The 13,414-nt window shown below is 31.2% G+C and overlaps 2 protein-coding genes across 2 annotated transcripts; both read right to left on the bottom strand.

The window, feature by feature from the left end:
- Positions 1 to 335: 335 nt before the first annotated feature.
- LOC107367001 (uncharacterized) lies at positions 336 to 9,655 on the bottom strand. Its single transcript, XM_015934658.3, has 6 exons — positions 8,206 to 9,655; positions 7,246 to 7,299; positions 6,674 to 6,756; positions 5,847 to 6,238; positions 2,490 to 2,811; positions 336 to 2,240 (listed from the first exon to the last, which is right to left on the bottom strand). The coding sequence occupies exons 1-6, from the start codon at positions 8,591 to 8,593 to the stop codon at positions 2,130 to 2,132; spliced, it is 1,350 nt and encodes a 449-aa protein (XP_015790144.1). The 5' UTR covers positions 8,594 to 9,655; the 3' UTR covers positions 336 to 2,129.
- Positions 9,656 to 9,805: 150 nt separating this feature from the next.
- LOC107367124 (myosin regulatory light polypeptide 9) lies at positions 9,806 to 10,920 on the bottom strand. The gene is made up of 2 exons (XM_015934812.2): positions 10,322 to 10,920; positions 9,806 to 10,221 (listed from the first exon to the last, which is right to left on the bottom strand). Exons 1-2 carry the CDS (start codon positions 10,739 to 10,741, stop codon positions 10,114 to 10,116), a joined length of 528 nt encoding a protein of 175 aa, XP_015790298.1. The 5' UTR covers positions 10,742 to 10,920; the 3' UTR covers positions 9,806 to 10,113.
- Between the last annotated feature and the right edge of the window lie 2,494 nt (positions 10,921 to 13,414).

Consider the following 13,414-nt stretch of genomic DNA (forward strand, 5'->3'; position numbering starts at 1 on the left):
GTACGTAATATATTGCCATTGGATCTGAACAGGTTTATTTAGTTTCTTGAAATAACATTCTGCTGAATGAGAATGGATAAGTGAGTTCCTGCTCTTGATTTCCAATTTTCTGGCCATCATCAAATTTTATTATCAACACGTAAGCGCCTTGCAGTGTGAAAGTAATAGTTTCAGGCTTATCAACATGAAGGTCTACGATTCTGATATTTACACCCAAACAAGAGAATCTCCTACTCGTTTGCTATAAATGTCAAAAATATTTTCATTCCTATTGAAAAAGGATGGTACCTTAAAATCACACCCAATAATGAATTGGAAAACAAAGTGAAGGCATATTTTTTTGTACAATTCTGTTTATTTAAAGCATTGAAATTGATCATAATGATTTGAAAGTTTGAAATTGAATCTAGGAATGGTAAGTAGATGCCCCAAATCAATGAGTCTTTTGTTTCTCGATTTAATAAAAGAAGAGGTTACGCATTTTCTTGATTGGAACACGAATTTCGCATTAAAATTGAAAGATATAAATATACATACATATTTATATTTAAATTGTACTGTTAAAAAATGAAGCTTTCAATACAAGGAAAATATTGAACATGGCTGACATTTGGACGCAAAAACTCAATATGAAATGAATAAAGTAGATTGCATTAATGATGGTTGACAAATAAAAAGTAGACAGATCTAGAAATGCAGTGAAGGTAGGCGAAAAGTTGAAAATGTTTTACCAGGTTTACCAACCAATCGATCCACAATTAATGACAACAAGCGTAATACCGTGGAAACGAGCAAACAAAAAGTAAAACCTAACTGGTAAAACATTATGTTGATGAGGATAACGCTGGAATTGAATGTGATCTCAGGCAGTTGAAGTTTTAGCTTTTGTAGTTTGTATGTTTTGTTTTCTTCTGTTAAAAACAGGAAGAGAGTTAATAGTTGAGTTTTGATTAAGTACAAAATCCTGTTCTGCAAGGTTATAATGAACGAGAAAAGGTGAAGTGGAAGGTGGAGATCACCTCTTAATAAGCTTCCAGAATTGATTTGCCACAGGTCAAATTGAACGTGTTTAAGTTGAGCTTCTTCTCTTCCTTCTCTCAGCTTTCCATTACTACCATGAAACAACGGCAACAGGATTGTTTAATTTCAACTCTTTTTACCATTTACTTTTTTTGTTTCCCAAATTGAATACTTTATTTAGATTGATAGTAAAAGCACAGGTTAACTGGAATCAAGCAAAGCCAACATGAGAGGAAATATCTGCAATTTGGTAAACTTCATTTGATAATTTCATGTGACAATGGCATGTTGATTTGACAGTGCGATTGTAAACAGTTGCCGTTTTTATTTAAAAAGTCATCCTTGAGTTATTCAGATGAATAAAAAAACGGAAACCACTGTTTATGCTGCTTTAAACCTCCGAGTGGGAGTCTCAACGCTTTTTTACAATCAAAACTTGAGAAAGGTTGAAAAATGGTTCTTTGCATCAATCATCTGGCTTTATCTTTTTTTAGAGCTTTAACAACTCATCAACTTTTCAATCAACACTCAGTTTTGAAGATGATCATCAGCTATAGAGAGGAAAATAAACCATCCGGCAATAAAATCAGCACGCCAATTTGCCTTTTCTTTTCCAATGAATTATTGAGGAAAAGTTAAGAAAGGAAACAGAAGAATCTGAAATCAGCTGAAGATGATGATAGAGCAAGCATATTGTAAATTTTGATGAAAATAGTGATGAATCTTTTGAAGGAGAGATAAAGTGAATTGAAAAAGTGGGCTTTGGTTGGTGTGGAAATGAATGGTTAATACAAAGATCAGGTCAGCTTTTGAATCTTAATTTTTTACAATCAACTCGACCCTTTTGTTTCCATCACAGAGTAATTATGGTTATCGTTTAGTCTTCAAAGTACTCTCAGTCTGTGACAAGACATCAATGGAATGTTGAAGTTGAAAATGGCGATTCTGACTGTCACGGTGATGATTATAATTACAATAATGTCCTAAGTAGTTTCAATGTCTTAATTCTGTTCCATTTTCAACTTTTCCTTTCATTGACTCGGCTTATTATTTCTCGTTTGCTTGTCTCTTTGTTTTTTTTTGTTTCCTTTTTTCCTCTCCATCCCTATTTAGTCTTCCATCTCTTCCATACGACAATGGATTGCAGTTTCAACAACCTCTAAACTTGCATAATCAAGCTCTTTGATGAGACACAATACAGCAGATAATATGTTGGCATTCTGTGAAAAGAAGGAGAAAAAAGAGAAACAATTGGATGAGTAAAACGATGATACAAGAGGATAGAAAAAAAAGTTGAAAGTAAATTGAGCCTAATAACCATCTTGATTGACTTTGTGAAATTGTTGAATAATGGGTTGACCATTGAAAGATGATTTCCATGTTAAGGGATTAGTATTGAGTGTTAGTAAATATGATATCCAAATGAATTCTGATAATGATCATCTTTAAGAATTGAAACATTGCCTTACCCTGTTTCGACCGCCTTTGGATAATGGCTTTTGTTGACTTGATATTGATTGAATTGATTGGTAACCATATCGTCTACCTGCGCCACTCCCATTTCCACTTCCTCCACTACTTCCACAGCTGCCAGATCCTCCTCCAACATTGCCTCCATGAGAGGACAAAGGTGAATATCGTTCATTTCCTGAACCATTTTCATTGTGGTATTGGTAAAGATCATGAGTTTGATCGGAAATGCAACTTTTGGTATCGGTTGAACGACAGTGGCCAGCTGAATTGTTGCAATTGGATCCATTGTACATATTATAGTCACTAACGCTTTGTGACCTGCAGGGTAAAACAAGGAGAAAGGGCAATGAGAATGGTTCATTCAAAACATGATAGTTATATGAAATTTTTCATTTTTTCAAGGTTTTTTTCTGCTTTCAAAAAAAACACAGAGAGAGAGGCGTTGAAAGATGGCTTTGAGTTTTGATGAATTTGTTGATTTTAAATTAACAGACTGTCAGAAATACAAGGTTAGATTTTTTCATTCATCTGACAAAAAATGACAAAAGTCAACAGAAGTTGAACATATTCCCAGTCAAAAAAGGAATATCTCTGAATCCTCTCACGCAGTTGAAATGATCAGAAATATATTGAAATATCCAACTTGAGCCATAAATGGATATGAAGCAAATTGTCAGATTTTCCCATAAATAGACAGACTTCAAAAATTTATCAACATGAGCAACTACAATGATTAAAATGAACAAAAGCAGTAAAATTATTTGCATCAGGAAATAATAACGAATGAATAATATTAATGAGAATTGAATTGAATTGTATAAAAAGCTATTTCAACAAGCATACCAATCTATTAATACAGTGATTAGAGGAAGTATAACTAATAAAGTTGATTTTCTGCATTTTAGGTCCATCACGGTCAGGTTAAAGCCATGGTCAAGCAGAAAATTAAAGTTAAATGACATTAAATTAGCATAAAATGTTTTACTAATGAAAAACTTGATCATAATGATATCTCTGAAAGAGTCTTCAGTAGTTGATAGTTTCAAGTTTCCTGTTTTTTTTTGTTTAAACCTTCAGGTCATTTGAAATAGGAGACAAAGATGAGTATCAAATATTAATAAATGATCAACAAAGATATAAAGTGCAATAAATCATTTGTAGATGATTTAACCATCTAAAATCTTGTTTACGAGCTGATAAAACATTAATGGCGAGTTGAAGCTTCTCAAAATTATTCATGAAGAAGATACAAAACATAGGATTGTTTTGAAGGAAATGAATATTATTTAGTGATTCTGTTGGGAACAATCAGGGTCATTAGATGAATGAAAGTTGAAAAGCTCAGACCGATTGATTGTTTTGTGATGATAATTTGAAAAAAATAAGGATAACGTGATTGGTGAACTTGGAGAAAGTTATGTTTTTTAGGTTAGCCAAGAAGAAATTTCATTCATCTTCCATTATTCAATCAATCGTCAACTAATTACATTTACTTTCATCTTATTGTCACGGTAGTTGAATTGAATTTTATTATGAAGACTTACTGATATTTTGATTCATTGAGTTTGACACGATTCAGACGAAAACGTGTCTTCCAATGTTAATTTTTTTTATCATAATTCAGTAGTTGAACAACTTGTTATTCAAAGAGTTAAATGGTTCATTGGATTGGGTTGATTGGAAATCGTTGAAACATTGTAACCCAGTAACAACTAACTTGGCAATTATTACGGACCAATAATCAAAATATTGATAATATATTTTCAATGTGTGATCGACTATTCACTGCCATCATTCATATTGATCATTTTAAACTATTTTACTTTTCAATCAACTCTTATTGAAGATTGTTTTTGCAACAACCTTTCAATTAATTAAAGTTGCTCCAAGCAATGATAGGTTTAATTGATTGGTTTACAATTAAAGTGAATGGTTAGTAAATTGTTAATGACACCTACACTTACAAGACTGAATGAAGGTTTGATTGATCTGATGAGAAGCATTTCTTTCATTTTATAGTTTTATTATTAAAATATTGAACATTTTTATACGGAAGTCAATCAAGTTGATTAAAGGTTAATCAAGGATAAGGCAAAAATTAGGCTAATTTGTGTTTAATAAACAGTTTTTGGTGCAAAGAATTAAATTAAATTGGAAATAAAATTATGCAGAAAATATTGAAATTGATGGTTTTACTCAAGATTTATTTGCTTTTTATCTTGATCTTTACTTTTACACTGATTGCTATTAACTTTGAAACTTAATTGTTGTTTTCATTTGGTTTGCATGAAGGAACATTGAAAATATCAAATGATAAAGAGAAGATTCGCTTGACTGAATGACCAAATTTTGGTCAAAATGTAGTCATCTGGAAATGTAATTTTGAAAAATGGTTTAAATTTAGTGTGTTTGGGTTAAAATTTTAATTGGTGAGTTACAACAAATTAACTAATGAGTGAGTGAGAGTGCTAAAAATAAACCCAAAACAAACATAAACCAACGCCATTGTTAAAATAATCACAAATTAAACAACTAATAAGCTAACACGAGTCTTGACAGAAACTGTCAAATTGATAGCTGAAATGAATCAATGTAATGGTTGTATTTAATGATTTATCATGAAAATGTGTATAAAAATCAATGGAAGGCTAATTTTTTACGCTTCTTTCAGTCAACACGTTAATTAGCTAGTTAGTGATGTTTGCAAATCACAATCATTTAATTGGTAGCAAGATTTACAGACAAAAAATAAGGTCGACCTTTTTCTTTCAACTATTTTCACCAAAACACTTCTACTTTTCGCATTTACTTTTAAATACAATCTCACAATTAACCGACTATTAAGCAATGGAAACCTTGCTCCAGAACTTCATCTGAGTGGATCATTATCAATTTATTTTTTCACCTTTCATCGTTTGTCTTCTGCTCATTTTTTCACCGTTCATTCAATTATCTGCTTCAAATTGTCAGTTTAATAGCAAAAAAAGTGTTCGTTATCACTTGAAAAATGAATCGCTCATATAAGTGTAACCAAAATTTCATATTATTGGTTGTTTCCAATGAAAAACATTCAAGTGTAACGAGTTACCAGAAATGGCGATAATTTATCTATTTATCGTAAATTATGGTGGGAACCTTGAAAATGAATGTCACTTTTCGCAAGTGAAACTTGAACACATTTGAGATTTTTAAAATGAATTTTTAAGATTCAAATATTTGATATCACTTGAATTTAGCAATTTAAAGTTAAATATTTCAACTTTTCAATGTTTTTCCAGTTCATCAATCATACCATTTACACCAATTTTTAGGAGTGACAAGGAGAGTTGCTGATCAATTAACAATTTACATACCTTAATATTGTTGAAGAAGCTGAGGATGGATTAGATGTGACTTGTTTTGCTTCTTTTGAATTCCATGTATCTGGACTAATTTCTTGTAGGCTATAACGTTGCTGCAATTGAGCTTGAGACAATGAGTGTTGCTGAGTGATTTGAGGAGTAATTGAATGTTGAACACCATTTCCCTGTTGTTGGGTTTGTTGTAGTTGTTGTTGCTGCTGCTGCTGTTGAGGTGGTTGTTGATTTTTAATCTTATTTTCTGAAGATGAAATTGATGGATTGGACCCATTTTGAGGTGTTGAGCTTAAAGGTTTAGTATCTTGAATGAAGTTAAATGATCCATCGTCCTTTTCTCGGTAGGTTACACTTTCTTCACGAGAAAGTTCAACGTCTTCGTCATAAGTCTAGGATAAATGAGAGAAACAAGATTGATTAGTTTAATTTTTCATGTTACGAAGTTAAAAATATTGAAAGTAGAGCATGGCTGGAAGACTGAAAGTAAAAGCAGAAGGAAAATCTGATGAACTTATGGCATTCTGGTTAATTGCAGTGATAATGAGATGAAAAATTTTGTTATTACAGACGAGTGAAATGAGTGTTACAAAATGATGAATAATCAACTATTTAAGATACAAAAAGAGACAACAAATGTTGCCGGTTGTCCTGCGTGACACTCAATGCACCAGAAAACAATAATTTCTGAGAATCAAGTTGATTAAAAAAACATGAATGCTTTAAACAGAAACTTGCAATTCGATTTCATTCGCTATAAATAAACATTTGATTATCTTTATCCGGTTTACAGTAATAATGATAATTTAATTGTCCTTTACACCAACCTCATAATCTTCATCATCTGGCAACTGTTGTTGGATGGGCAATTTTTGATGTGAATGGCCATTAAGTTGAGGATAAGTTGATTCTGTTGAGAAAATGGAATAAAAGAAATTTATTAATATGGTCAATTTATCAGGTAAAATTTAAACAGTTATAATAAGTGTAAAAATTGGATGGAAATGTGATGATAATAATTTTTAAAGGGTAAACTCAGACAGGATGGAAATGAAATAGATGATAATTGGTACGTTCAATTGAATGGGCAAAATTCTTGACGAAGAAACCAAAATCAGGAAAAAAAAGAGGTGACTGCTAAAAATAGTGCTAAAAGCTGGTTATAATTGTATCCTTTTTTTCAAGATTAACCGTTGATTGAGTTTAACCTGGTTAGTTTGCTGGTACTGAATTAAACCAGAGAAACACCTTGATTAATTATCAATAAACGAATCCTCATGATATCGTGCAACCTTTAATCTATTAATTTATTTCTTCATCATCACTTGAACCATCCGATTGAACAAAATAAAGATTAACCATTAAACCAAGATTTTTGAGCAAGATTGGGTTAACTCACGTTCAGAAGTTGGATCATAAATATCATCACCCAAAGTTTGAGCCTTGGCTAACTCTGAAAGAAAGATGAAAATTGATTAAAAAATGGGAATTGAAAAGAATTGGAAATTTTAAAAGAAATATTCTTGGATGGGATCAACGGGTTAATTGAGAAGGATGATTTACTTTAGACTTAAAATTTAATCTCTACTAAAAGGGTAATTGAAACATGATGTTAAAATGTGGGATAAATGGACATAACACCTTAAATAACTACATTTTTTCTTGCTTTTGTTCATTATTCTTGTTATTGCTAACTATTGTTGTTTTTACTCTTCACCAGGATGAAGGAAGAAAATGAAAAAAGTTACAGAAATGAGAGCGAACGGTCAATTGAATGGATGCATCGAAATAGGTGGGCCTAATTTGGTTCAAAAGTGAAGGGTTTAATCATGTTTGAAGGGCCTTTTAGAAAGGGAAAATGAGAAGCACATCTAAAGATTGAGTGATTCTCCAAAAAGATTCAATTTGAACTAGAATTAATTGTAAACAATTGTACAATTCAGTGAAGCGAGAACGAAAATGAGACGAGGTTGATGTACTTGAATATGTTCTAAATAGTGTACGTACAATATTAACATAAGAGCACATTAATATTGTTATATTACTGTAACATGTAGAAGTCTTATTCAATTATCTTAACCAAAGAATCTACGACAATAGAATGATAATAATCGGTATTAGGTGATGAAGAGTTGTTGTTGAGAATATATTGGGACTTTAGAATGATAAAATTACAATTTAAGAGTTTTATTTATATTGCAACTCAATTGTAACGAAGAGTAATTGGAAAGATTATTGTTGATTTTCAGAAATATATTTTTGAATGGCTGTAAGCAAAAGATTGACTTACTATTGGAAAGAGTAGACAAATATGCCAAAATATATTAGTGAAATTGAAACAAATGGATGATTGACTTACCTTCGGATGTTATACTGGCATTGTCCAGTGTTTCCAGTCTAGGAAGGGCTTTAATAATGGTGTAGCGGTAATTGGCATGTTGGTTACATGGATTATCTTCGAGTGACAGTTTCTTTAAATTGGGAAGATCTTGAAGGTAATAAATCTCATTAATGTTGGAGATTTTGTTCTTCCGTAAGTACAATTCTTGTAGATATTTACACGAATTGAAGTCTTGAAGACTGGCAATATTATTTAAAGATAATGATAAAACTTCCACATTTGGCATTCGTTGAACAATCGAGATATCGGATAACTCGCTTCCCCAACAGTTGAGCTTTTTTACATTCCTTAAATCATGAGAGCGAGTTCGACTCAAAACAATGTTTTCGGTTAAAACAGAAGACATTTTTGGACGTTAGTGGGAAACAGTTAAACTCATTGCCCGAATAAAAACCAGGATTAACCAGAGGCAAAAAATATCCACACTAGAAACCAAACAATCACAATCCTGGTGTGCGCAGTAAACCAAATGGTCTAATTTGATGAGATTCAATATTACATCCAAAAGAAGCAAATGAATGGATTATAGAAATATGTAAGATCGATTAAAATGCGAAATCAGCTTTCCAGTAAGTCAAGGTACGATCAATAAATTTTGTAAACAAATTGGGAAATGACAGCAGGAGGAATAAAAGGCATACAAGACAATCAATAGGATTAGAGATGCTAATGCATTGCAAGATAAGTAGGAACAGAAACAAAAGCGATCAACATTTGAACATTAGATGGTGAAGTTATTTATTCAAAAATATTTAAATAAATGTTTGTTTGTTAATGTGTAGGTGATTCTGTAACAAAATTTATCCAATAAATGGTATAAGTATATATGTAAACATTAAAAAATCCAATTTGTTGCTAAATGAATGGAAGATTATATGGCACAAGAAAGTAAAAGAATCAAGATAACTTTTATAACGGTGATGGGTTCACTCATAATGCAAACAACATAATGAGAGATACTCCATGAGTTGAATAAGCCTTCAACATGAATAAGTTGAAAATCTTGAAACTGTAATGTTGATTTACCTGTTCCCCAACAATCATAAGCAAATTGACAACACGAAAAAAAACAAGTTTACCAAATTTGTTTAAATATAAACCGTTAGATGGCAGTCAACGCAACGGGCGTTGACTTTCATCAAAAATGGTTAATTAAAATCGCAATCATTCAATTAACAGATAAATTGTTATACAAAAATGTAAATGTCATAAAGAAATCAACTTCTAATTGAAGAATCAGTTATTTAACCATTAAAAACGCATAGACTATCAGTATTCGTTTAAATAGATCCGATAATCTATTGAAAGGAAATGTTGATTAGTAAAGTATAAATGAATGAAACACTCAGAGTTCCATCTTTAGTATACACATGTTGTTTCAGGGTGTGAAATTTTCTGTTGCAATTATGTCATCCGGCAAATTTCCAAAAATAATATGGCTGCAAATGAAGATAGATTGTCTTATATGGATTTACCAACATAGTATATTTGCTGTTTTGAATTATCGGTTGACTTGCAATATGTCAGTTAAGGATTTAAACTATTGAAATGATAACAATTAATAACAAATCACACTTTATTATGCACTGATTGTATTAGTAGTATTAATATGGGAATTTGGGATTGAATAAGTTGGTAGATCACATGTTAAGTGTTATTTGAACAAATAACAAAAAGTTACTTGTAAGAAGGATTGAACTTTGTTCAATCTCGTTAGATATTTGAATGAGTCGAAAAATATGAAATAACTCTGAATTCTATCTCTAATGAAAATTACATTCACCATATACTTAGCATATAGTATTGTAAAATGTATTATAAATCAATGAATAGATAATTTTTGCTTATGTCATCATCGTTGGTTCGTTATTGATCATCTTTATCTTTAGCACCATGTTTAAGGATCTTTGTAAATTCAGTATAGTTGAACATTCCACCTTCATCGATTGGAGCTTCTCTATACATTTCATCGACCTGAATAGATAATATGAAGAATAAAAAATGAAAAATATTAATAAAATGAATAGAGTCAGGAATACAAAAAAAAATGAAAAACAAAAAGAGACAAGCTTACATCTTCATCGTTAAACCGATCACCAATTGTAGTTAACAACTCTCTTAGTTTTTCTTCATGGATCAAACCATTGTTATCTTCATCAAAACATGCAAAAGCATTTTTTATCACATCTTCAGGATCTGTACCTTGGAGTTTCTCACCGAATAACGTTAAAAACATGGTAAAATTTATTGGACCAGGAGCTTCACTCATCATTCCTTCCAAATAATTTTCATCTGGATTTTTACCCAAAGAAGCTAACATCTCTTGTAGATCATCTTTATCAATAAATCCATCACGATTTTGATCAATCATATTAAAAGCCTCTTTAAATTCTTGAATTTGGGCTTGGTCAAACATAGCAAAAACATTGCTAGTTGCCCGATGAGCTCGTTTTTTAGCGAATCCACGACCCTTTCCTTTTCTGGTATTAGACATGCCAGAAGGTGATGTTGAACTATTGGAAGCCGTGTTGATTGATTAAAATTTTTGTACCTTAACAAAAATAATTGAAAAAATAATTTAAACAAATAATGACACTAGATTATAAAAAAACTAGTCAATGAAAACACAACAGTTAGTAAGACAAAACAAAACAATATGTTAAAATTACTATTTTCCTCAATGTACTGTAGTCACTAGTAGTGACAAAACTCAGTGCCATCTATTGTAAATCTATTCAAATATTGTAAATTATTTTTTAACTTTTCATTTCTTTAATATTGAAGTTAGTTTTGAAAGATACATAAGTGTATTGAGAAATCAATAAATTGTGGATTTTCATGCATTCAATTCAAAATAATCCTGCATTCATCAATTTTGCGAGTTCTTGTCCGCTTCTTCTTGGTATCAATAAAAGTGGCAATAAAATAATGGTTTTCAGTTAACTTCGGGAATAATGAAAGAGTTTTCCTATCAATTTCAAGAACTGTCCAATATACTAACCACTTTAATGTACATGTTGGCGATGAATAACCAATTAAAAGGAGATATTTCATGGATCTGACGAATTTTTCCATTTTTGTAAACATTCTCGGATAATCAATATCTTCCAGAATAGATGGACAACTAGATTTAGTACACCATCTATGAAAATAACTGTAATCCACAGAATCTACCTGGATATCTCTGGTGAAATTATCGCAGATAGATCTACAATATCCACTGTTGTCATAGGGTATTAGGTGTTCAACATGATCTTTGAACTGTTCCATGGTCAGTTTGTTAGGGTAAAAATCAACTGAAAGAGGATCGACTTTAATAGATTTAATAATGTTGGAAGTAACATTATCAATATCCTTCTCTATCAATGTTAACATAACGACGTCTGTCTTATCAAATGATGATTTCGATGAACCACAAGAGTTTTCCAGTTCCGAGCTCATTTTCTTAGTAAATTCGATGTTTTCATGATACACATTTGCTTCACTTGGAAACGTGCGAATCACCACATCCTCTTCCAGAAGTCCTTCGCCAGCCCTGTGTGGAGTCCTCTCAATAAACGGGTGATTGATCTTTCGTTTCGTAAAGTCTAGATGAGAATATTTAGATTAAAAAATAAATTTTACTGAATTCGAAAGTGTCTAAGGATTTTCTTATTCCAGTTTTATTTTGAAATGTAACTTATGAGCCTTGTATGATTTCATTCTTAAAGATCATTTCTAGGTTAATTATCTTTTTGTGATACTGATTTTGTGAATCAAGGATCGGATCGTTAGGCAAAACGGTAAGGGTATACAAAACTCTCCTCGGGATTCACTAGAAGACCAAAATTGAACAAAATCGGCCAGAAATCAAAGAAATCACTAAATGACCAAAATATCAATTTGCAAATGCTTTATTGCAAAAAATTATAAAATAACTGTTTTACTCAACATTCAGCCATATTTAAAATCAATATGAACCGAAGAAAATTCATAGCTTGGTTCATTGTGCTATTTTGTGCTATTCAAACTTTTAAATATGGCTGAATGTTGAGTAAAACATTTATTTTATAATTTTTTGCAATAAAGCATTTGCAAATTGATATTTTGGTCATTTAGTGATTTCTTTGATTTCTGGCCGATTTTGTTCAATTTTGGTCTTCTAGTGAATCCCACTCTCCTCACCATCTCTTTGTCTTAAAGTGTTGCATCATTTTATAAGGTCCGTGACTAGTTGAAAGAAAATATTAAGATATCAATTAACTTACATTGTCTTAATTTGAAATATCGAAATTTGTTTTCGCCAAAACCAGATTTTATCTCCTTTATTATCATCAACGAAGAAAATTGAAACAATAGAAAAAAACAAAACAAAATTTTAATTTCCATTGAATTTGATCTAATTGATCTTCAGTTTAACAACAATATTTGTTGATAACAACGGGCAAGAGTATCTCACGGCAAATGAACTAAAACTGGTTACTTGCGCTTCTCTATTCAAGTAACTAGAGCATCTTTGGAATGTAAAAAAATGGTTTTACCGATATTCTGGTCTCTTCTAACATTAATTGTTTGAATTGGTTAACGTGAAATAACTGGTCAAGTTACTTTTCACTTATGACCAGTTCTATGCGTTTGTTTACCGTAAGCCATTTTGTGTTAATATTACATAAAGACCTTCGTGTTTTATAATTGAGACCCGGTTCAATAAACTCAAATTGTATTTTGTTAAATCAGTTTTGTTTCAAAATCTATTGTTTATTTAAAACCAGACAAGTGCCAATGGATTTAAAACTTTATTTCATTCAATTCATCGTTTCAAATTTGATTTATTTGTCAAATCAAACTAAGAATTCACTAATGTGGAAAACTGCTGCATCTCATGTTGATTATTATATGAATATCAAACCAGTAACGATTTACTGTGCCGGAAAGACACGGAGAACGACGGGATAGGGAAACTATGGAGTAATGATAGTTTTATGAGCGAACCAATAAGTTTATCATTCTGTAGAGTGCGATTCGATGATAACGATAATCTTCATTTTTTTATTCAAGAATCAAACGAGTAGGTGGCATGGACCAGTCAGGATCAAGTCAAAGCATATTGAACTAGATATGAAGTTTAACATAACCAAAGAGGAAATAGATAAGCATCTAGATAGGTTTGGCAAAGATTACAAACATG

This window comes from Tetranychus urticae, chromosome 3 (genome assembly GCF_039701765.1).
Source record: "Tetranychus urticae isolate SD_2017Ah chromosome 3, NJAU_TeUrti_SD_1.0, whole genome shotgun sequence".
Lineage (NCBI taxonomy): Eukaryota > Metazoa > Arthropoda > Arachnida > Trombidiformes > Tetranychidae > Tetranychus > Tetranychus urticae.